This window comes from Choloepus didactylus, chromosome 2 (genome assembly GCF_015220235.1).
Source record: "Choloepus didactylus isolate mChoDid1 chromosome 2, mChoDid1.pri, whole genome shotgun sequence".
In the NCBI taxonomy this organism is placed as follows: Eukaryota; Metazoa; Chordata; class Mammalia; order Pilosa; family Megalonychidae; genus Choloepus; species Choloepus didactylus.
This window is the reverse complement of record NC_051308.1, coordinates 111,740,474-111,762,320: the sequence shown is the minus strand read 5'-3', so window position 1 is coordinate 111,762,320 and position 21,847 is coordinate 111,740,474. Positions and strand designations below refer to the sequence as shown.

General features: G+C 46.4%; 1 protein-coding gene across 1 annotated transcript in view; it reads left to right on the top strand.

Annotated features, from left to right (window-relative positions):
• The window catches only part of INTS3 (integrator complex subunit 3), a 36,016-nt gene that overhangs the window by 9,038 nt on the left and 5,131 nt on the right, over positions 1–21,847 (top strand). The window contains exons 4-22 of the mRNA XM_037825927.1: positions 3,978–4,091; positions 4,288–4,372; positions 5,726–5,792; positions 8,184–8,328; positions 9,276–9,405; positions 10,525–10,622; positions 12,019–12,210; positions 13,220–13,307; positions 13,810–13,889; positions 14,329–14,420; positions 14,795–14,901; positions 15,656–15,775; positions 16,156–16,285; positions 16,762–16,816; positions 17,062–17,165; positions 17,691–17,735; positions 17,937–18,056; positions 20,445–20,598; positions 21,760–21,828. Of these exons, the coding sequence (XP_037681855.1) occupies positions 3,978–4,091; positions 4,288–4,372; positions 5,726–5,792; positions 8,184–8,328; positions 9,276–9,405; positions 10,525–10,622; positions 12,019–12,210; positions 13,220–13,307; positions 13,810–13,889; positions 14,329–14,420; positions 14,795–14,901; positions 15,656–15,775; positions 16,156–16,285; positions 16,762–16,816; positions 17,062–17,165; positions 17,691–17,735; positions 17,937–18,056; positions 20,445–20,598; positions 21,760–21,828 (1,995 nt within the window). The remainder of the gene's footprint in view (positions 1–3,977; positions 4,092–4,287; positions 4,373–5,725; positions 5,793–8,183; positions 8,329–9,275; positions 9,406–10,524; positions 10,623–12,018; positions 12,211–13,219; positions 13,308–13,809; positions 13,890–14,328; positions 14,421–14,794; positions 14,902–15,655; positions 15,776–16,155; positions 16,286–16,761; positions 16,817–17,061; positions 17,166–17,690; positions 17,736–17,936; positions 18,057–20,444; positions 20,599–21,759; positions 21,829–21,847) is intronic.

The following is a 21,847-nucleotide window of genomic DNA, read 5'->3' as shown; positions in this document are numbered from 1 at the left end:
GTGTTAAACAGTGATATGATTCAGTCCAGCCCCTCTATTTTAAAGAAATTGTTGGTAAACATGGGGGTAGAGGGGTTGGGGTTAAGGTTTAATTTTCTCTTGTGTGTGTTTTTATAAATGCAATTAAAATCTTATTTAGTCACCTCAATGCAAATTAGTCTTGCTTGCTGGGAAGGCTTTTATTTTTGGTGTCTTTTTTTTCCTCCCCAGATAGGCTCTAAATCAGCCAGAATAAATCAATAAACTTCAGAGAAGGGGGCAGGTATGTTTCTAGCTTTTTCCCTGGCCTGGCAGTGAGAGGACATAGGGCTCTGGATTGTGAATACTTATTATGCCATGATTTTGGCCATTTCATACATGGCAAGAGACTAGAACATCTCCTCTTCTTTTTGCCCCACACCAGCCCATGAGGGAAGCCCAGGCCCTCTGGGGAGATGGCACATCTTGTCTGGTTGACAGCCATGCCAGACCAATGCTCACATGCAAAAGGTTTCCAAGTAATTTTACTTGGAAATCTTTTACTGTGAGCCTCCTAGGCCAAGCTGCAAGCCAGGCCTTTTCCAGCAAAGGGGATGGAGACAGGGACTTAGGAGGACACATTTTTAGGGGAGTGAGGAACTATCAAGCAGTGACTCATTTAGAGACCTTGAGCCAGGTCAGAGGATGGTGGAAGAATTAGTAACATATCTCCTTAGATCTTTGCGCCTTCTCCCTAAAAGGGTGATTATCTTGTGATATATTTCTGTCCCACGGAAGTTTTAGGTGGGAGTTACGATGAGAACTGATACTAGTGACATTGTGTTAGACTTCAGGTTAAAGCAAGGAGACTTTTTTTCTAAAGGTTTATTTGGGGTTAATTCTGTCTCTGCACTAGAAACCTCAGGGTAGATTTGAGATTCAGTTTTTCCTGAATCTCCACAGGCTGTGAGATAGGAGGTGGGGGTGGTAGAGAAGGTGGTAGTGGAAACTGTGTATAGACTACATTAGTTACCTGCTCTGGGAAAGCATGGGCTAAGGATCGGCTTCATTGCCAGCAGGCAGTGCTTAAGGAGCTAGTGCCAGCTGTCTGGGATTTCTTAGCGGATGAAACTAGAGGGGATTGAATAGGTGAACAAGATCACTCAATTAAGGAGAAAGCAGGTCAGGTATTGATAGAGAGTGAATGTGCACAGAGTGGATTTTGTTCCAGTTGTTCCTTCCTGGCTTGCATGTGTCCTGTTGGCAGCTCTTACGAATGTTTATATTCTTTGAGTTTATTTGTTTCCGACTTGTCTGAACTGAACAGCTGGGAGGCCTGGCTGGGGTGCTTCTCTGAGGCAGAGGACGAGCTGGAAGCGTAAGCTGTGCAGGGTCTAGCAGTCAGTAGACAGTGATTTTAGGAAAGGTTTCTCTCTCTATCAAAACCTTAAGGACCCAGGTCCTGGCAGTTATTGGTCCAGTCACTTCTCCCAGCAGACAGCTCTGGAAGGAAAGTTAGGGGCTCTGTGAGGTCTATGTGAGGGCACAGGGTGCAACCTTTCTACTCTCAACATGGTCAGGGGGATAGATGTGCTACCTTAGCCCCACCCTATCCACTTTTCCTTTCTTTTTGAGACTCTGTTTCTCTTCTCTGTTCCCCATTGAGTTTTTTTCCCCATCTGTTTCTCTTCCTAGCCAGTCAGCAGACTGGCACAGAGTTTGATGAGACAACTGGCAACATCAGGAATATGATCCTCCTGGTACTCGGCTGCCATGTGTTACGCACAGTTATGGGTGATAAAGATCCCAGGTGGGGCACTGAATTAGGCTGACAGGATCTGTTCTCTTCATCTGACCCTGTGTCTCCTGAGAGACTTGTCCTCCTTCTCTGTCCAGGGTCTGTTTTGCATTCCTGGGATTTTTGCCTTTAAACAGACAGGGCTCCTCTCTAGTTATTAGTGTCCCCATCTTTGGTCTGACACTGACTTCCCTTCTGCTTCTCCTTGTTTCCTTATCTCTCCCTGCACTATAGCTTACCTCTGCAGGAGGCCAAGGCTGAACTAGCAACATTTGCTGACCAGCACTTTGGCAGTAGGTCACTGTGCCCCCTTATCTTTTCCTTGTTTTCTTGTTTGTATTATTTTTTTTAATTGAAGTAAAATTTGCCTATCATGAAATAACCATTAACCGTTTTATAGTATATACTTCAGTGGCATGTAATACATTCACAAAGCTGTGCAACCATCACCACTGTCTAGTTCCAAGACCATCACCCCAAAAGGAAACCCTATGGCCATTAAACAGTCACTCCCAATCCCCCTCCCCCGAACCCCTGGCAAACCACTAGTCTGCTTCCTGTCTCTATGGATTTACTTATTCTGGATGATTCATAATAATTAGAATCACACAATATATGGTCTTTTGTGTCTGGCTTCTTTCACAAAGCATAATGTTTTTGAGGTTCATGTGTTACAGCATGTGTCAGAACTTCATCTCTTTTTATGGCTGAATAATATTCCGTTGTATAGATATACAACATTTTGTTTATCCATTCATCCCTTGAGGGACCTTTGGGTTGTTTCCACCCCTTGTTTATATTTCCAATCTCCAATCCCTCACTCCAGATGAAGTCAGAAGATAAACAGATTCTTCTGTGGATATGAAAAGGTTATAAGTTGCACATAGGAGATCTCCCTTTTGGTATTTTCATCGATCAGTTGGTTTGATGTAAGGACAATAGAGACAGGAGGAAGCGATAATAGCCAAGCTCCTAGGGGTCTCTAATCACACCAACATAAGGAAGCAGCTGCCCCCAGGGGTTCTTCTCTTTCCAGTGCTTAGGATGAAAGGGTTTAGAAATGTAGTACCCTCAAAGCTATGGAATCATAAACTCTTACCTCCATCCCCAGCAGCCTTTTATCCTTTTAGTTGTTTCTAACATTGGCATAAAAGGTGGGAAAGAGCATGGAATCTAAAACTGAACTGTCTGGATGTGAATCCTGGTTCTTCTTCTCTCCTCAGTGACATGGGGCTAGTTACTTTCTCCTCTCTATGCCTGTTTCCACATCTGTAAAAATGGGGATAGTAATAAACAGTACCTATTTCAAAGGGTTGTTATGTGGATTGAATGCAATAATGTATACAATAAAAAGTTATTTGCACAATGCCAATATATGTTAGCTATTATTATTAATGTTATTGTTGGTGTCTAACCTAATTTGTACCCTTTCTGATGAGACCCTGACAGGATAGAACTCAGCAGACTAAGGAGGTAGTTACTGAGGTCCTCTAAGGTGTCCCTCCAGCAGTCAGGTCTCACCAGAGAGGTACAGTGAGAAAAACTGTAGGGGGAGGGGAAGCAGTGACCTCCACAGAAGACATTAACATACCCTCTTTCACTTCCCCCGGGTTGAAGGACCCCTCCTTTTTCAATATTTGGCAGAAGCAAAGAGCAGTCCAGAGAAAAGAAGAAAGATGTTTAGTTAAAGGAGTTCAGTTTTAGGAAGTCCTCATTCTGTCCCGGGCTCTGGTTCCTGAATCCTCTTACCCTAGCCCTTGTTGCATCTGACTGGAACAATATTGGTTTAAAAGCCTCTTTGGGATCCTTTCCAGCCTGTTCAACTGAACCCATTCAGCAGTGACCTTTTACTGGCAGAGAAAAAGCAGATGGCCTCCACCTGGTTTTGCTCAGCTTGTGGCATCAAACAGTGTGACACTTCCTAAGAAGGGAGGTAGGGGGACAGGGATAGGACTAGGAGCCTTGCCCAGCAGGCTTTCTTGCCTTATTGGAGAGAGTAGCTCAGTCCCTTTTCCCCACTCTGTGACAGAGCAACGGATAGGTTTGGGGTGGAGGGGCCCTGTGGAAGGAATGCATCCAGAATGGAAAGTCTTTCTGTTGCCACTCAGTATCCTACTGGCAGTGTTTAACTGTAAGATGCTGGGGGCAAGTGTCCACTGGGGGTCGGGTTGGGAGCCTTATCCTCAACTTCCTGGCTGCTCACAAGCCTTGCTTCTCACAGTGTTACCGGGACTTGGCTCTTGTGAGTCGTGATGGCATGAATATTGTCCTGAATAAAATCAACCAGATTCTTATGGAGAAGTACCTGAAGTTGCAGGATACCTGCCGTACTCAGGTAAGGCCAGAAAGAAGAGAGAGAATCCAGCTCAAAGACATAACAGAGGATGGAGCCTTTCTCTTAAGGGGAAAGGAAAGTGAAATTGTGGTTACACACTCCTACTGTGTGCACCTAAATTATAATGTGACTGCATTACCCCTTTTCTCAAATTCACAGCCTCTGCTGTTCATCTGTCTTTTCCTCTCTCCTTTAGTTGGTGTGGTTGGTACGGGAACTAGTGAAGAGTGGGGTTCTGGGAGCTGATGGTGTTTGCATGACATTCATGAAGCAGATTGCAGGTGAGTTTGATGGCAGGACTGTAAAGAAGAAAGGAGATAAGCCCTCAGTCTGAATTCAGGCAGTAGAGAATGACTAAGTGCCTGAGAGACTCGATTCCTGGGTCACTTAGACTCTCTTCTGATACAGACTTCTTCTGGCCATGAATGTTACAGAAAGAAATTGATTGAAAAACCACAGGGGTCCTTTTGAAGCAATAAGTCTTGCCTCATTTTCCTTCCTGTCAAACCCAGGGCCTGACGTAAAATGTTTGGCCTATTTTAGCCAGTCCTCACTCTGGGGTTTCATGGCATGTCAGGTCAGGAAGGGGAAGAGATGTGAGGGCACATTACTCGTTCACATGTTCACTATGCTTTCAGAAACCCAGGCATCTTCCCTGACTCCATCCCCATGTTCTGAGCACTTGCCCCTTGATAACGTCATCTGATTGGGGCTAGCCTGAGGGACAAACTGTATCACAGAACAGACCCTGACATTTAAGTTCTATTACTGTCTTGGCATCTGTGACATCTCTCCGAGTCACTGAAGATCCAAGAGGCCTGCCCAGACTACCGTGTCGATTTCCAAGATTGCATGTGTTTGTTTAAAAGTGACCCTGCCTCTCTCTTCCCATTTTTTCCTTGGTGCTTTGCTTCTTCTTTGGGATTTATGTAACACTGATGCACCTGTTTTGATGTGTATGAACCTTAAGTGGGGTGATTTGTGACCATATGAATGTTGGATTTTTAAATTGATACCTGGGGCAAGGCAGAGCATCATTGTGCTGGCTATTTTTAACCTCTCTTCCTGGCACTTTTCTTCCCTGTTTTATACTCCCATTCCCGACTTCTCACCCTAAGATTTTGGTCTGGCTTTGCTGCCTGTTAATTCTGCCCTCAGGAAGTTTGGTGGCAAGCACCAAAGACTACAGTACTTGGAAACGAGGCCTTTGGCCTGCCATGAGCCTGAGCACAAGACTCGGGACATCCAGGTGCTGGACTGCAGCTGTGCCAGCCACCTGCACCTCGCAGGCCTGATCTGAGAGCACATTCCTTCTTTCCAACATTGGCTTCTCATATCTCCTTTCCATACATTCCCTTTCAAGGGTCAAAGTGTTCCCACTCCCACTCCCAGTCTGTGGAAGAGTAGCAGCTCTGGTCTCTGGAAAAATCCAGACCCCTCCCTGCTCTCTGGGGGATAAAGGAGAAGCTTTAAAGTCTGATAGAACCAAAAGCAGTTTATTCCAACACTCAGGACAGCAATGATAGGAAAACAATTAGGAATGGATCAACAAGATTAGTGAAGGAAATGAATTGGATTAGCTGAGTCACTAATCAGAGCCATTCTGATTCTCTATTTTTCCCCTTTGAAATCAGGTGGGGATGTTACGGCAAAAAATATCTGGTTGGCAGAGAGTGTTCTGGATATCCTGACGGAGCAGAGGTAGAGTCCACCTTGAAGAATGGGATAAGAGCCAGATATGGCCTTGGGGGTGTGAGTGTGGAAAATGGGGATGAAACAATTGTGCGAAGACTCATTAGATGGCCCCAAACATCTTAAATTAGAGAGGGGCGGCGAGGGAAGGGGAAGGCAAGTGAAGGCATCAGTGCCATGGTGTGACCCTAGGGATGAAGGAGTGGGAAAGAAGGTCTTTGCTAAAATATCTCAGAGCCCAGGAAAATCTGGTTCATCTGATAAGGGTTTATTTTTGATCCAGACTCCTTGGAATGTTTATCTGGGCGGGGTGGAGGGGAATGAATGAGCTCAGCGGAGTGGGACCAGCCAACCACCCATGCCTGGCAGGTACTCTCTCTCCCTTCCAACTCTCTTAGTCCAACCCGTACTCTCTTTCTGAAGTGACTGAGGGGGCAGGGGGCAGGGAGGAGGTGCGGAGTGGGAAGAGGTAGTGAGGACCAATATGCTCTGCTAGAGTTTGCATACAGGGTTTGGAGGCTCCAGAGGTAGAGAGCATAAGGGAGGCATACTGGGCTTTCTGACTGATTCTTTCCTTTCCCCATCAGAGTAAAGGACCAGAAAATTTTATAAGGTCTGCTCCGCATCGGAACTTGTTTGGGAGTGAGGCCTTTCCCTTGGTCCTATGACCTAAGACTTCCGGTTGCTTGATATCAGAGTCTATTTCTGGGTGAGGACACCAGAGTAGTCAAATGATTGAGAGGGCTAATAGTATCCAAATTTCCTATGGTTGAGAAGAATGGACCTCCTCCCATTATTCAGAGCCTTGTGAAAGAGATGGTTGTGTTCTGTGCTCTGCCCAAGCTTGAGAGCTGTGCCAAGTCTGGCTCTGCAGTGCCACCTAGTGCTCCGGGCTGGATGTGCAGGTGCACCCGGGGATGGAGGCCTGTCTTCCATTGTTGGTACCATCACACCAGCACGCGAGGTCATGGCAGTTTCTTCCAGGTCTCTGCTTCTCTGAGGTCTCTGATCCTTTTTGCTGTCCTTGGTCAGGGTCTTACTTTCATCTCTCTCCTTTTCATTACCCCTTACCAGGATTCAGATATGTTCATTACCTCAGCTGGCAGCTTTCCTAAAAAAGTGATTTTCCTCCTTTTATTCCTGGTCCCAGGCATCTCCTATTCCCATACCTCAAAGCTGAATTTCCCTCATTTGGACAGTTACAGCACAGTCTCAGTGTACAGGCATCAAATAATTACCGGTTAACTGCCCTACCTTTTCCCTCACTTTCCCAAAAGACTCCCTTCTTTTGGTGAAAGTAAGTACCTTGAGGTTTAAAACTGTTCCCCTTCCACACTGTCCCCCTCATTCCCTTCCATGTGTTTCCAGGGCTGTGGAGTTAAAAGGTAGCACGTGGGGGAAGGGGACCCTCCCCAGTGTCCTTGGCTATGCTTTCATTCTGTGAAAGGAAAAGGCCAAAGTCTTTTAATTAAGTGGCTTGAGCACTTTTCCGGAATCAGGATGTTGCCTGCCTGGGTTAATTAAATTCCCTGTCTTCTTCCTCCAGTTCTCTGCCTTTCAGCAGGGGTGCTAAAGCTTTTACAAACTACCTGCTTGGGGAAGACAGCTCCCCAATTTTGGCACACAGAAACAGCATTGGAGAGTTGTAGAAATCTCCCTACTCTGTCTTCCTCTCCGCTCCTTTTAAAGCAGCAGGGAACAAAGAATTCTTTCATTACCCTCTTCCCCAGGGAAATTCTAATACTCCTGGGACAATGGACTTTGCCATCCAAAATCACGTTCTTTTTAGTTTGTGATTTAGGGCAGGTGACTCATTGTCTGGGGGTGGGGTCAGTGGCTGGGGAGTCATCTAGGGAAAGGCTTGTGGCATGGTAGGCTGCTAGTGACAAGCATAATAGAAGGGCCAGCACAGTGTCTTCCTGAACAGGTCTTGGGACTCTCCAGGGGTCCTCAGTCCTCTCCTTAAGAACCACTGACTTAGGAACACTTACAAAACCTTTTTCCCCATCTTCTAAGCTGGGTAGGAGCCGGGGCTTCTCTCTGGTACCTCACAGTGCTTGGCACATGATAGGAACTCAGTAAATGTTTGAATGAATGAGTCAACAAGCAAAATTATTTTCTTGGAAGCCAAGTACTTATGTGGTAAGAAGAGATCACTTTCATTACATACATACCATTATTGGGCACCTGGTAAAGAAAATTAGGGAATTGTCCACACCTTAGCCAGTTGATGTCCTGAGAGTGAACAATCAAGGAACCACAAAACCTACTCCTAGTATCTAAATCATCAAACATTTCTGAGGCACTGGAGCCAAGAACGGTGGTGGGGGGTGGTGGGGGTGGGTTGGGAAGGTCCAGAGGTCCAGACAGAGCGTCGGTACCGGTGTCTCCCCAACTTAGGGAGTGGGTGCTGAAAAGCAGCATCCTCATCGCCATGGCTATTTACACATACCTCCGCCTCATCGTCGACCACCACGGGACCGCCCAGCTCCAGGCTCTGCGGCAGAAGGAGGTGGACTTCTGCATCTCACTGCTTCGGGAACGGGTGAGGGACCAGGACAGAAACAGTGTGGGGAGTTGAGACCCAGGATGGGACACCTCCATGGGTTTTGTGCAGTGACCTGGGCCAAAGATGCTGTGATCTAGAGATGGAGATGGTTCAGAGTCTTGTCCTTTTTTTTCCCATCATTCTTAGACAGAGGAGGGTAGAAAGGGGGACTCAGTGTAGAATAGTCCTAGTCCCTAGCAATGCTGCCTATGACCTGGTGTCCTCACAATTTTCCTGGTCAGCTTCATGGACACTTGTACACCACAGATGCAAGCTGTCCCCATGTGCCCTCTGGCACATCATCCCTCCCACCTACCCACCAGGGTAATTGCCCCAGTCAGGTGGGATTGTGAATCATCTACTATCCAGATCTCCCAAAAGAAAGATATCCTGGAGCTATGCTGTCTAATACAGTAGCCACTAGCCATAGGTGGCTGTTTTAATTAAATAAAATTTAAAATTTTAAGTCATTAGTTCCCTAAGCCACATTTCAAGTGCTCATTAGCCACGTGGCTTCTGGCTCCCGCATCGGACAGCATAGACTTAAATCATTTCCATTACCACAGAGCATTCTGTTAGAGCTGTCCTAGAGTTTTGGTGTAGGGTATCAACTTGCCAGTCCCATCCTTTTGGAATCCTAGTCTTCCTTGACCTGGTTCAAAACAATTCTGGATGGAGAGAGGAATAGATTAATGTGAAAGCCGGTTGGGCTTCAGCAGTTCCTAGTATATTCTCATTGTGGCGTTCAGTGCCCAGATTCTAGCTTTCTTCCCCTGAACAGCTAGGAGCCAATCCCTAGGTTCCAGATGAGATCATATAGTCCCTTCGACCCTCTTTCCTTCCCTCACTAGAACATGTTGTTCCTTCGTCCTGCTTCCAGCAGGTAAACAATCCATGTTTTTATTCTCTTTCCTGCCCTCCTCCCCTTCCTCCTTCCCATCAAGTTCATGGAATGTTTAATGATTGGCCGGGACCTCGTAAGACTACTTCAGAATGTTGCCAGGATACCAGAATTTGAACTGCTTTGGAAAGACATTATCCATAACCCTCAGGCCTTGAGTCCTCAGTTCACAGGTAAGTAAGGGAGTAGACATCCTGTCCATGAGGGGTGAGAGGTAGTATATATGTATGGCTTGTATCAAGAGGGCAAAGGTTAGTGGGTAGGAGAGTCCCTGGATCCTTGGCAGTCAGATACAGGAAGCTTGGGACAGGGCAGACTCTGCCAAGTACAGCTGGGTATGGGAATAGCTGATGTACAGAACAATTCTTGTGGTTCCTAGACAGCCCCTACTTGGCAAACTCCAGCTGTCATTACTCCTGAGAAAGAAGTGAGACAGAACTGTGATCCTCATCCTCTCCTCCCTGCAGCTCTTTGGCTCAGGAGATGAGCCCATGGCCAGTTTCCAGCTTCACTGAGTCCGGCAGGGGAGTCAGAGGTCAACTCGTGAGATTGAGTCAGCAGAGGGGTTGGAATTAGTCCCGTAAGAGAAGGCCCCTCCCTGGGAACTGGCTTGCATCTGATTCCAAGGATCCAACTTTGCCAAATCCTCTATGGGGGAAGGGAGAGAGTCTCTGTATGCCTCTCTGTGACAAGGTCCTTTTCCTATCTCTTTTCCCTTCTCAGGGTCCTACTTGTGGTCCAAACAATAACTGTACAGCTTTGCTCCCCACCTCATTTCCAGCACACATGTGCATGCACATGCATACACACCCAAAACTGAAAGCAATAGTCCAGGCACTGCCAAATCAAGAAAGAAGACAGTCCTGGTACAATCCATAGTAACCCTTAATGCTGTTCATAGATTGAGTTGTTTTGAGTGTCTACTGTGTGCTAGCACACGTTTTCACACATTTAATCCATGAGAAGTAGGAAGAAAGGCTAGGATTTCCCATATTTTCCCCTAACTTTCCCACATGTTGTCATTTGGAATAATATGAGTAGGGAACTCCAGAAGGCCAACAGAAGAAGGGTATTAATATAGGTGGATTCTCTGGGGATGGTAGTTGTGTGGGCAGAACACACAGATGCTAGTTAGTGCCCTTGCCCACCACTTGTACCTTCCTTGCTCTTTTTTAATTTCCCCATAAGCAAGACCACTGGCCGTCAGTACCTGGGCCAGGTTCCCCACCTGCCTTCTGTTCCCTCTGGCCCTCAGGTTTCTCTCTTTTCTCTTCTTTTCACATTTGGTTCAGGTATACTGCAGCTTCTTCAGTCAAGAACATCCCGAAAATTCCTAGCATGTCGTCTAACTCCAGATATGGAGACTAAGCTCCTATTCATGACTTCCCGGGTAAGGTGACCTTTTGCAGTTGACAGAGAAGTTGCAGGTTCTAGCTGGGCTTCTTCGGTCTACAGCGCTGTTACCATTGGGTACTGACCAAGGGCATGGTGGCCAAGTGGACGCCCCTCATCTGCCTGGCTACTGGCCCTTTTCTTTTCTTCATTCTGTGTTTACTTATCCAACACCTCGTATCTTTGGGGCATGGTGCTAAGAACTAGGGGTACAGTGTTGAGTAAGAGAGATCTGACTGCTTCTCTTGTGATGCTTTTGAGTCTATCGAAGGCAGACATTAAACCAGTACGAGTAATGTAATTTGCAAGTGTAAAATGTGCTATAAAAAGGAAGAGGGGATAGAGTGAGGGTATTCATTCTGGGAAACTCCTCAGGAAGAAAACCACAATATCCCTGTCTTTTGGTTTCCAAACATGGCTGAATTATAGCAGAATTGCTTGAGGAGAATGTTAAAAATGCAGGTTCCAGGATCCCACTCTCTGAGAGAATCTGACTGAGTAATCTGTATTTTTAACAGACTTCCCAGTTGACGCCTCTTCAGCCAGCCTGGTAGTTGGGAACTACCACTCTACCAACTTGGGGTTTCCCAAGCCATTCAGTGACTGCTGTATAGATCTATAATGTGCCATATGGTAGCCACTAGCCACCTGTTGCAATTTAAATTAGTTAAAATTAGGTAAAATTTGAGATTCAATACCTCAGTCACAGTGACTGCATTTGAATTGCTCAATAGCTGAAGTCATTGCAGAAAGATCTATTGGTTAATGTTGATCTAGATGTATCTTTTTTTTTTTTAAAAAACAAAAACAAAAAAAACCTTTCTCTCTGTTTTAGTTGATTTCTTCTGACTATAGGTACTAAAATACCCCCTTATTTAGTATTGCTATTTGTAACCATTTCGAGTCTGTTTGGGGGAAGGACTTGTTACAAGAAGGTCTGGAGTCGGTGTACCTTAGAGAATAGTCCAACAGATTGTTCAGCATCAGAATACTTTCAGTCAGTGCTGAGTGGTAACTATGCTCAGCTCTTGTTCTCAAAGAACATTCTTTTGCTGTTTACTGGTAGCTCAAGAAAATAAGAAAAGATTCTGCTTATGACTGGAGAACCAGTGACCAGTATAGGAACAAGGAGCCAAAAATTGACTACAGTTGCAGTTGGAGATAAATGGAACATCTGGTAGGCAAGCTAGGAAGACTTTCAGCATTTTAGAAATGCAACTTAGGAAATCTTTCCAAAGGAGGCGAGACTTGAGAGAGAGAATGTGTTAATGAATAAATTGTGGGAAGGATTTGGGGTCCATATCAAGCCTGGAGTTTAACAGTGCTTATTTTCCTCTGTCCAAAGCCCCCCACCCTCCTTTCCAAGTTTCTCTTTCCAACTTCCTCTTCCCCAGGTGCGGTTTGGTCAACAAAAGCGATACCAGGATTGGTTTCAGCGCCAGTACCTGTCAACCCCAGACAGTCAGTCTTTGCGCTGTGACCTCATTCGCTACATTTGTGGAGTTGTTCATCCTTCGAATGAAGTGCTCAGTTCAGACATCTTGCCCCGATGGGCCATCATTGGCTGGCTCCTGACAACATGCACGGTGAGGGACCAGCCCATGGGATAGAGGATGTTGGGCAGTGAAGGGTGCCTCTTAGTCACGTTCCCCATATTCCTATTCTTCCTGACTTTCCAGGGCCATCTGACCCCTTAGGGACCCTTCTTTCACTCTGTTTCTCCTGAACATCTTAACTTGTTGTGCCACCTGCCTTTCTGTTCTAGAAATTTACTTATGCTTATTAGTTCCCAACTGTGGGTGTGTTTGAAAGGTTATTCTATGCCCTTAATGCCAACCCCCAAGCCTGGAATTTTGAGTCATCCCTATCTTTTTCCTTCTAAAATACCTAAAATTTTCCTTCTAAAACAGATACCACATTGGCTTTTCCCCTGAATTGTTCCTTCCATAAATCCAGCTTTTGTGTTCTTTAGACCCTCACCCTCATGCCATTTGGCATCAGCTGTAAATACTTCCCTTCTCCAGACTCATTGAATCCACATTGGAGCCATTTCCTTCCCAGCCTTTCGCTGTGTCCTGGTTGGGAAACTATTAGGACTCTGCCATCCAGCTACCCGCTGACCTCTTCTGACGTGGTTCCCCTTCCCCTGCCTTCTGAGCCCTTGGAATGTGCTGACTCAGGACAACAGGCTGTTCCTGGGGGGCTTCTTCAGGAATGTGCGGGGGGGAGCCCAGCAAGGGCCGTCCAAGGGCTAGTCTGAGTGTTCCATCAGCTCAGGGAAATCCAGATGTTATTCCTTACAGAGATCAGGGGTGTGTTCTACTGGGTGTGTGAAGAACCCCAGTTGATCCCCTATTCCCTGGGTATGTGAGACTACAGAGTATTCACACACACATATAGAACAGAGTTGGGTGCCCTCACCCCTCTGGGAGGTGGGTTGCAGGGGCTTCCATCCTGTTTCAGTTGAAGCTGAGTGCCATAGATGGAACTGTCAAGTGGGCCCTGGAATCTGCCTTGGGCCTCTGAAGGGAAGGGAGCTGATTGATAAAACTAGTCCTCCCTTTTCCTCCTCTCTTTTTCCCCTGTCTTTTCCAGTCAAATGTTGCTGCCTCTAATGCCAAGCTGGCTTTGTTTTACGACTGGCTGTTCTTTAGTCCAGACAAGGATAGCATTATGAACATAGGTAAGTCACCGAGGCCAGTCAGTGCCACTTTCCCATCCCCCAAGCCCCCACTTCCTTGTCTGAGTGATAAGATAGAAGTCATAAATCTCGGTGCAGTGTGGAGTGGAGGCTGCTTATCTGGGAGCAGTTCCGTTCCTCATCAGTTCTCCCTTGACCTAGAAGGACAATTGCTTTGATGAGGCCCAGCAATCATTCTACCTCCTTCTCCCCACGGCCTTACACTTGGCTTCGGGTGGGGAGGGCCTGAGTAGAGGAAAAGACTGTACCACGTTCTGCTTTTCTTCTGCTGTGTCCCTCTTCCAAGTTGAATGCTGGAGACAGGAAGGAAGATGAGGGGTTAAGATTGCTGTTTTGTGGGTTGTCTGCTCTTGGGTCTGCTCAGTGGGAATGGTGGACTAGATACACTCTCCCCAGAGCCATTCACGTATACTGCTATCCTGCTTTGTGAAAATGAGTACCGACTGTTTGATGCGGGGGGACCCTTTAATTCCACATTCTCCAGAACCAGCCATCCTGGTTATGCATCACTCCATGAAGCCGCACCCAGCCATCACGGCCACACTCCTGGACTTCATGTGCCGTGTAAGTGTCATAACCCTCTTTTTTCCCCATTCCTAGATGAGCAGAGTTAAGGGTTTCTACCATCCAACCTTATCACCCAGTAAATGGTTCTTCCCAGTGCCCCTTGACTGTAGGTGCAGAAGTGGCAATAGGTCCTGTCCCCCAAGTTAGTAAACACTTCCTTTCCATATCCCCATTGTTCTCGGTTGGATCTTTCCATGGGTTCCTTATCCTCAGAGATGATGGCTCAAGGTAGAATCTAGTCCCCTTGAGGAACTGCCACTTCCAGTTGGAGTTTCCCATTTTAGCAGTCTGAAATAGTCAGGAACACCCAAGTCCTTTCTGCAGCCACATTCCCCACATTCCAAGTCAAAACTGAAGCAGCATTTTAGATCTAGTTCAGCAGAACACTCTGCTGGAGAATCCTGTGCTCACCTTTCTTCCCCTTCTTCCCTTCCAGATTATTCCCAACTTCTACCCTCCTTTGGAGGGCCACGTGCGGCAAGGTGTCTTTTCCTCCCTCAATCACATTGTGGAGAAACGGGTCTTGGCGTAAGAATTGGGGGGTGGGGGTGGGGGTTGGGGGGCTGAGGGTTGTTTTCCCATTTTTCATTATGTTCAACCACCTTTAGGTCAGGCACGCCCCGATATTGGCATGGCACTGTTGACCTTTTCCCTTGAGAGGTGTGAAAAGTACTGGTTCCCCGACTGCTAGGCATGTGTTCTCTTGACTCTTTGTGGCATTTTTCTCTTGTCATCATATCTACAAAGGGCTTCAAATGCTTCCCCTCTCCTCTGTCGAGCCCTTTCTGGGATCTGGAGGATGGCCCGATTATACTGGCTGGGTCCACACCTATCTCTTTAACTCCATGTTAAGTTAAGAGTGAGGAGCTCTGATGCTGACCTTTCATTCGTCTTCCCATTAGGCATTTGGCTCCCCTATTTGACAACCCTAAATTGGATAAGGAGCTGCGGGCAATGCTGAGAGAAAAGTTTCCTGAGTTCTGCAGTTCACCATCCCCACCCGTGGAAGGTATGACACATTCACATTCCAACATGTGCCACAAAAAGAGGGATGGAGACACCCAAAGCTCTCAGACCAGAGCCCTGCCTAGGATGTCATCCCTGTGCAGTTCTCTACCTCTTTGACACAGTCCCTTGCAGTTTTTTCTTCACCAGTTTCTCCTTTTATTCACCTTTGTGCCATCTTCCTTTGTCTTCCTTTCCATCTAATCTTCTTTGCCTTTCTGCTCATCTTTCTTGCTTTCTAACTCTTGTTTTTTTCTCTTAATAACCTCTTTACAGTAAGCAGGAGGCTTCCATGGAATGTGTGTTCATCCCACTTGTAGCGTTGCCCATTTCTTCTCTCTTCCTAGCCCTAGGTCCAGTCTTACTCCCAAGTCCAAACAGTCTGCCATCCCATCCTTCCTCCCTCCTCTCCCCCTACAACACCACAACAAAGTTTTTTGTTTTAAGGGTAAGGACTTAAGCCAAGCAGAACTACCCAACTTGGTTTTAAATTAAAGAGCCCAGTCTTTCTCTACTCACTAATCCTGAGCTGAGCCTAGGGGAGTCATGTCCTATGCTGTTCTTGTCCCTGGCAGAATCTTCCTGCAAATCCTGGAGGGTTGTGAGGACAAGAGGTTTGTCCTTCCATGGTCAGCTGCATTCCATTTAGGTTGTGAACTTCTTTTCCCTTTGACCTCCAATCTCCCACTTCCAGAAGCATGGGGAGTGTTACAGGACACAAGAGGCTATGACATGTGTTGTCTTTCTTTACTCCCAAGTCAAAATTGAGGAGCCAGTTTCCATGGAGATGGACAATCATATGTCAGACAAGGATGAGAGTTGCTATGATCATGCAGAGGCAGCCTTCAGTGATGACGAGGAGGATCTCAACAGTAAAGGTGAGGGTAGCAGCCAAGGGGTAGTTCAGGTTTGTGTAATGCCAAGAGGGCCAGTTCACAGGCAGCCTGTCTGCAGTCTGTCTATCACCCTTGCCCCTGTGAGGTAAAGTTTGGTTAACAGGGCTACTGCCTGAGACTCCAGGGTACAGAGCCCTGCAGTTGGTAGTGTAAGCAAGAGTTAAAAAGGGGAAGTGGTTCCTACCCCTATTTGCTTCTAACAACCAGGTAATGTCCCCATTCAGGAAAATGCTTCAGGCTCTTGCATAGCACTGAGTAGACAGGTGCACACTGAGGGCCTGTGAGTTAGGGAGTGATTGTTCAGGGGAACTTTGTCGCTGGTGTCTGGCAAACCAACTCCTTTCCTAAATCACTCCCTTCAGGAAAGAAGAGAGAGTTTCGCTTCCACCCTATCAAGGAGACGGTTGTGGAGGAGCCAGTTGATATCACCCCTTACCTGGACCAGTTGGATGAATCTCTGAGAGACAAAGTGCTCCAGCTACAGAAGGGAAGGTGGGTACAGACCCTGTCCTCTACCTCAGGAGATCCAGCACCAAGCTCTCTCTACCTGGTGTACTAGTTAAGATGGCAGGATGATGGGGGTTGAAGGGAAATGGGGGTTGGGGGAGGGTAAGAGGAGGTAGCGGAAGCTTCACGAGAGATGTCTTCTGCAGTTTAGGTTGAGACAGTTTAGGCTGGGAGTGGAGAGCCTACTTTCCCAACACTTTGGGTTCTCACTCCATAGATTCTTAGGAGAAGAACCTCTGAGAAATCAAGACACAGTTAATGGGGATTTCCCTTTTCGTTGTCTCTGCTCAGAGAGCAACAAATTCTACCCTAAAGCCTCCCTTGCCTGAGCCTGGATTTCACACAGAGCTCCTTTGTTTTGTCTCTGTGCATATAAGTGTGCTTGTGCACACTGTTCTGCGTTTGTGTCCTGCCTTCTATCATTTATGTCCCTGGGATTTCCTCTCACTTCTGTAATGCAGTGATACGGAGGCCCAGTGTGAGGTCATGCAGGAAATCGTGGACCAGGTCCTGGAGGTGAGGAGGAACCCAGCCCCTTAGGGAGGAAACAGCCCAGCCTGCCCAGTTTAGAGACCCCATGCAGATGTCTCCCAGGGAAGCTGACACCTTCCTTCCCCTCCCCCAGATGGTTCCCCTCTAATGGGTGAGGGAGCTTGCTGATCCCAGTGGTGGGAGCAGATGAGCTCAGGAGCCTGGGGATAGTGGGGGCAATAAGGCTTGAGTGTAAGGGGTTATACCCCCTCCATTGTCTCACCACCCAGGAAGATTTTGACTCGGAGCAGTTGTCTGTCCTCGCTTCCTGCCTCCAAGAGCTCTTCAAGGCCCACTTCCGGGGGGAGGTGCTACCTGAGGAGGTCACTGAAGAGTAAGGCTCATCTCTCCTGACCCCCTGGGCCTCAGGGGGCCAGAAGTGTGCTCTTGTTGCCTGATTCCAAGAGGCACCTTGCTGTGGACTTAAGAACAATAATTTGTTCACTTGGTGTTTTTATTCTCATCTGTAGTGATTCCTTTAAACAAGGATTTAGTGTTACCTGCTTGACACCATGTGTAGTGGGGCAATGGGCCAGAATCCCTTCCCTGAGCTTCTAGCCCCTGTTGCCAGGCCCAGTAGCCCCAGCCTTTGCTAGTTCAGGTGAGATTGAACCCTGACCTGGACTCTCCCTAAAGGGCAAGAGTCTTACCTTCAATGATGTTGATGCTTAGATTGTGGTTCCATGTTGGCAACCTGTTTTCTTTGTTACTGAGTCTCTGAGGCAGCAAGAAATTTGGTTTGGGTTAGGAAAAGAGCAGTGTGGCATCCAGCCTCAAGCTTGTCTTCCCTACTATCTACATGCAGCTCACCCTTCCTCTTCTCATATGCACTGTGATATATATAGCCCTCCTCCTTTAGGTCCCTGGAGGAATCTGTGGGGAAGCCTCTCTACCTAATATTCAGGTAAGTATCCAGCTATAGGAAATTCTGCCATCCATCCTCACTAAGAGCACATATATGCTGCTCTTCTGGGGTGATGGCACTCGTTTTCCAAAAGGAGAAGGCAGGCATTGGACACAAACAGCCCATGCTACCCCAGAAGCTCCACAGGGGAATCTGCTGTGGGAAAAACACTACTACTTTCTTCCCCGCTCCTAACTCCAGGAACCTCTGCCAGATGCAGGAAGATAACAGCAGCTTCTCCCTGCTTCTGGACCTTCTCTCTGAGCTGTATCAGAAGCAGCCCAAGATTGGCTACCACCTCCTCTACTACCTGCGGGCCAGGTGGGTATGGTCCCCATGCTTAAGAAAAGGTGTCAGGAAGTATCCTGACTCCCCTACCCTTGGCTGTCATTACCAAGGCTTTCTATGTGTTCCTTTTTTTTTTTAATAACAGCTTTATTGAGATAATTCATATGCCATTAAATTTAACCTTTTAAGTGTACTGTTCAGTGGTTTTAGAATATTAAAAAGTTGTATAAGTATCACTGCTATCTATTTTAGAACATTTTCATCACTCCAAAAAGAAAACCTGTACCCATTAGCAGTCACTCCCTATTATCCCCTCCACCCAGCCCTAGGCAACCACTAATCTACTCTCTGTCTGTTTGGATTCACCTATTCTGGACGTTACATATAAATAGAATCATACAATGTATGATCTTTTGTGACTGGCTTCTCTCATTTAGCATAGTGTTTTCAAGGTTCATCCATATTATAGCATGGGTCGACGTTCATTCCTCTTTATGGTCGTATTCTGTTCCATTCTATGGATATACCATATTTGTTTATTCTTTCATCTGTTGTTGGGTGTTTGGGATTGTTTCGATTTTGGGGCTATTGTGAAAAATGCTGCTGTGAACATCATGTACAAGTTTTTGGGTGGGCATGATGTTTTCGGTTTTCTTGGGTATATATATTTCTAGGAGTGGAATTGCTGGATCATATAACTCTGTTTACCTTTATGAGGAACCGCCAAACTGTTTTCCAAAGCAGCTGCAACCATATTACATTCCCACCAGCAATATGTGAGGTTTCCAGTTTCTCCACATGCTCCTTAATGCTTGTTAATATCTGGTTTTGATTATAACCGTTCTAATGAGTTTGAGGTGGTATTTAATTATGGTTTTGATTTTCATTTCCCTGTTGGCTAATGATGTTGAGCATCTTATTGTGCTTATTGGCTATTTGTATAATTTCTTTGGAGAAATGTCTATTGAGATCCTTCCCTGTTTTTTCATTGGGTTGTCTTTTTAAAAGTTTTTATTTTGAAATGATTTCAAACTTATAGAACAGTTGCAAAAATAAGACAAACACATGTAGAGAACTCCCAACTACCCCTACCCCCAGATACCCATATCCACCAATTTTAACATTTTGCCTCATTACCCTATCATTCTATCTATCCATCTATCTGTTTTCTAAACATTTCAGGGTAGATTATATACATCATGCCTCTTGACCATATAATAACTTTGATGAACATTTCTTGAGAATAAGGATATTCACTTCTATAACTACCTTAAGTACAGCTATCAAGTTCAAGAACTTTAACATTGATATAAAGCTTACAGTTTATACCCTAATTTTTTCATGTGTCCCAGTAATGTCCTTTTGAGCCCTTTCCTCCTCCATTATTAGATCCACCCTGGGATCGTGTATTCCATTTAATTGTCATTGCCTCTTTAGTTGCTCTATTTTTAACTGTGGAAACATGTATATAGCAGAGACTTTCTCATGCCAACCACTCTCAAGCATACGTTCAGTGGGACTATTCACAGCGTTGCACTACCCTTACCACCGTCCATTACCAGAACTTTCTCATCACCCCAAACAGAAACCCTACACCCATTATGCATTAACTCCCCATTCCCCCAGCCCCTACCCATGGTGACCTGTACTCTGCTATCTGATTCTATAAATTTGCCTTTTGGGTTATTTGTCTTATTTATTGTTGAGTTTTAGGAGTTCTTTATATGTTCTAGATACAAGTCCTTTATCAGATAGATGATTTGCAAATATTTTTTCTCATTCTTTGGGTTGTCTTTTCACTTTCTTGGTGATGTCCTTTGAAGCACAAAAGTTTTAAATTTTGATTAAGTCCAATTTATCTATTTTTTTCTTTTGTCACTTGTCCTTTTGGTGTCATATCTAAAAAAACAATTGCCTAATCCAAGATAATGAAGATTTATTGGCATATTTTTTTCTAAAACCTTTATAGTTTTAGTTCTTGCATGTAGGTCTGTTACCCATTTTTGAGTTCAGTTTTGTATCTGGTGTGAGGTAGGGGTCTCCATGTGTTCTTGCCTTTATGGCTCAGAGCTCAGAAAGCAGGATAATATGAGGGAGAGAAAACTGCTTTCTCCAGGCTGAACTGGCTCCTCCTCCTCCTGTTTTTGACCCTCGTCAGTCAATAATTTTGATGATTGTGGTCAGAGCCCTATGGGGAGCACTGGGGATGAATGGGGAGAAAGAAGAGTGCCTCCTGGTTCTCGTAAGTTGTCAGGGCTTTGGGGAAGGCAGAAGAGGACATGAGACATAATGGCCCAGGGAATGTAGGGCAGACGAAGGGATTGAGGGGCAAGAGTGCAAAGCCGAGGCCTGCTGAGTCTTTGGGCATGGGTGCTGGGTCCTGGGGCCAGGGTGCTGACCTAGGCCCAAATGGTCTTGCAGCAAAGCTGCCGCAGGGAAGATGAACCTGTATGAGTCATTTGCCCAGGCCACCCAGCTGGGTGATCTGCACACCTGCCTGATGATGGACATGAAGGCCTGCCAGGAGGACGACGTGCGGCTGCTGTGCCACCTCACACCCTCCATCTATACCGAGGTCAGTGCCTCCATCCATGTCCATGCTGGTGGGGATGGGGGGCAGCAGTGCGGGGCAGGGCTCACAGGAGACTCCTCCCTCTCATTGCACACTCGAGCTTGGGAGATAACCCTGGCCCTCCTTACCACCCCCACTGCCCTTGGTGTGCCGCTTCTTCCCATGTCACAGCTGTCCCCTCCTTCCACCTCTCTTAATTAAGGGCTGAAAAATTTCTAACCGCCCCCCCCCCCCAAATTCCTGTCCTTTGATTTGCCCGGCTCCCTATTTGGAATCAGCCTGTGGTGTGAGTTGGGGTCTGGGCCTATATATTGACTTCTTTGCTTTAGCCCCATTCCCCCATCTGGATCAGGTTCTCCAACCAGATCCATGTTCATATATGCCAAGCCTCACCTCCCTCCTGCCCTCTGATGGTCCACCCTTGGGTTCTCTCCAGTGATTCCCAAAGACCAGGGCCTCTGTAGTGGAGAATCAACTTTCATTTCCCCTGATTGACCTACAGTCTTCTCTAGGAACTGGGACATGGGAGGGGAGGTATCAGCTGTTCTTCCTCTTGGTGAAAGGTTCTAGGAACAAGGAAATCAGGGCATGGGGTGTGGGCATGACAAGAGGAACTGTGATTTCAGTTAAGAACTGGAGGGAAGAGGGATCCAGATACCAAACAGATGGCGGTCCTCTCTGTTGAATTGGCCTCTTGAGAAGGGGTCCTGCCTATCCTGCATACACCACACACCCCTCACATACTTAAACACACACACACACTTTCTCTCTACATTTTTCTCTTCCTTGGCCAAGTGTCAGTATAAATTGGATTTCTTTGCTGCCGGGAACACAGATGCTTATTCTATCACCAGTCCCACACACAACCAACCATCATGTCCAGTCCCTTTCAGCTCTACCTTGATCTCTAAATAGCTCCCCATTCCTTTCCTTACACACACATTCACACATGCACGCGTTCCCCTCTTGGTGTGCACACATAAATAAGACAACTTGGGGTCTTCAAGGGTCAGACTCTCAGCTTCATAGCTGTTGAGTTCTTATTTAGGGATTTATATAGGACCCTATGTCTGAGCATGTGATAGAGAAGAATGGGCTATGAAGTGAGTGCCAGGGGACCCTCCCTGGACTCTCATCCTAATTTCCCTGTCATTTTCTACCCAGTTTCCAGATGAGACCTTGAGGAGTGGGGAACTGCTAAACATGATCGTGGCTGTTATTGACTCTGCACAGGTGAACACAGAGCTCTGAC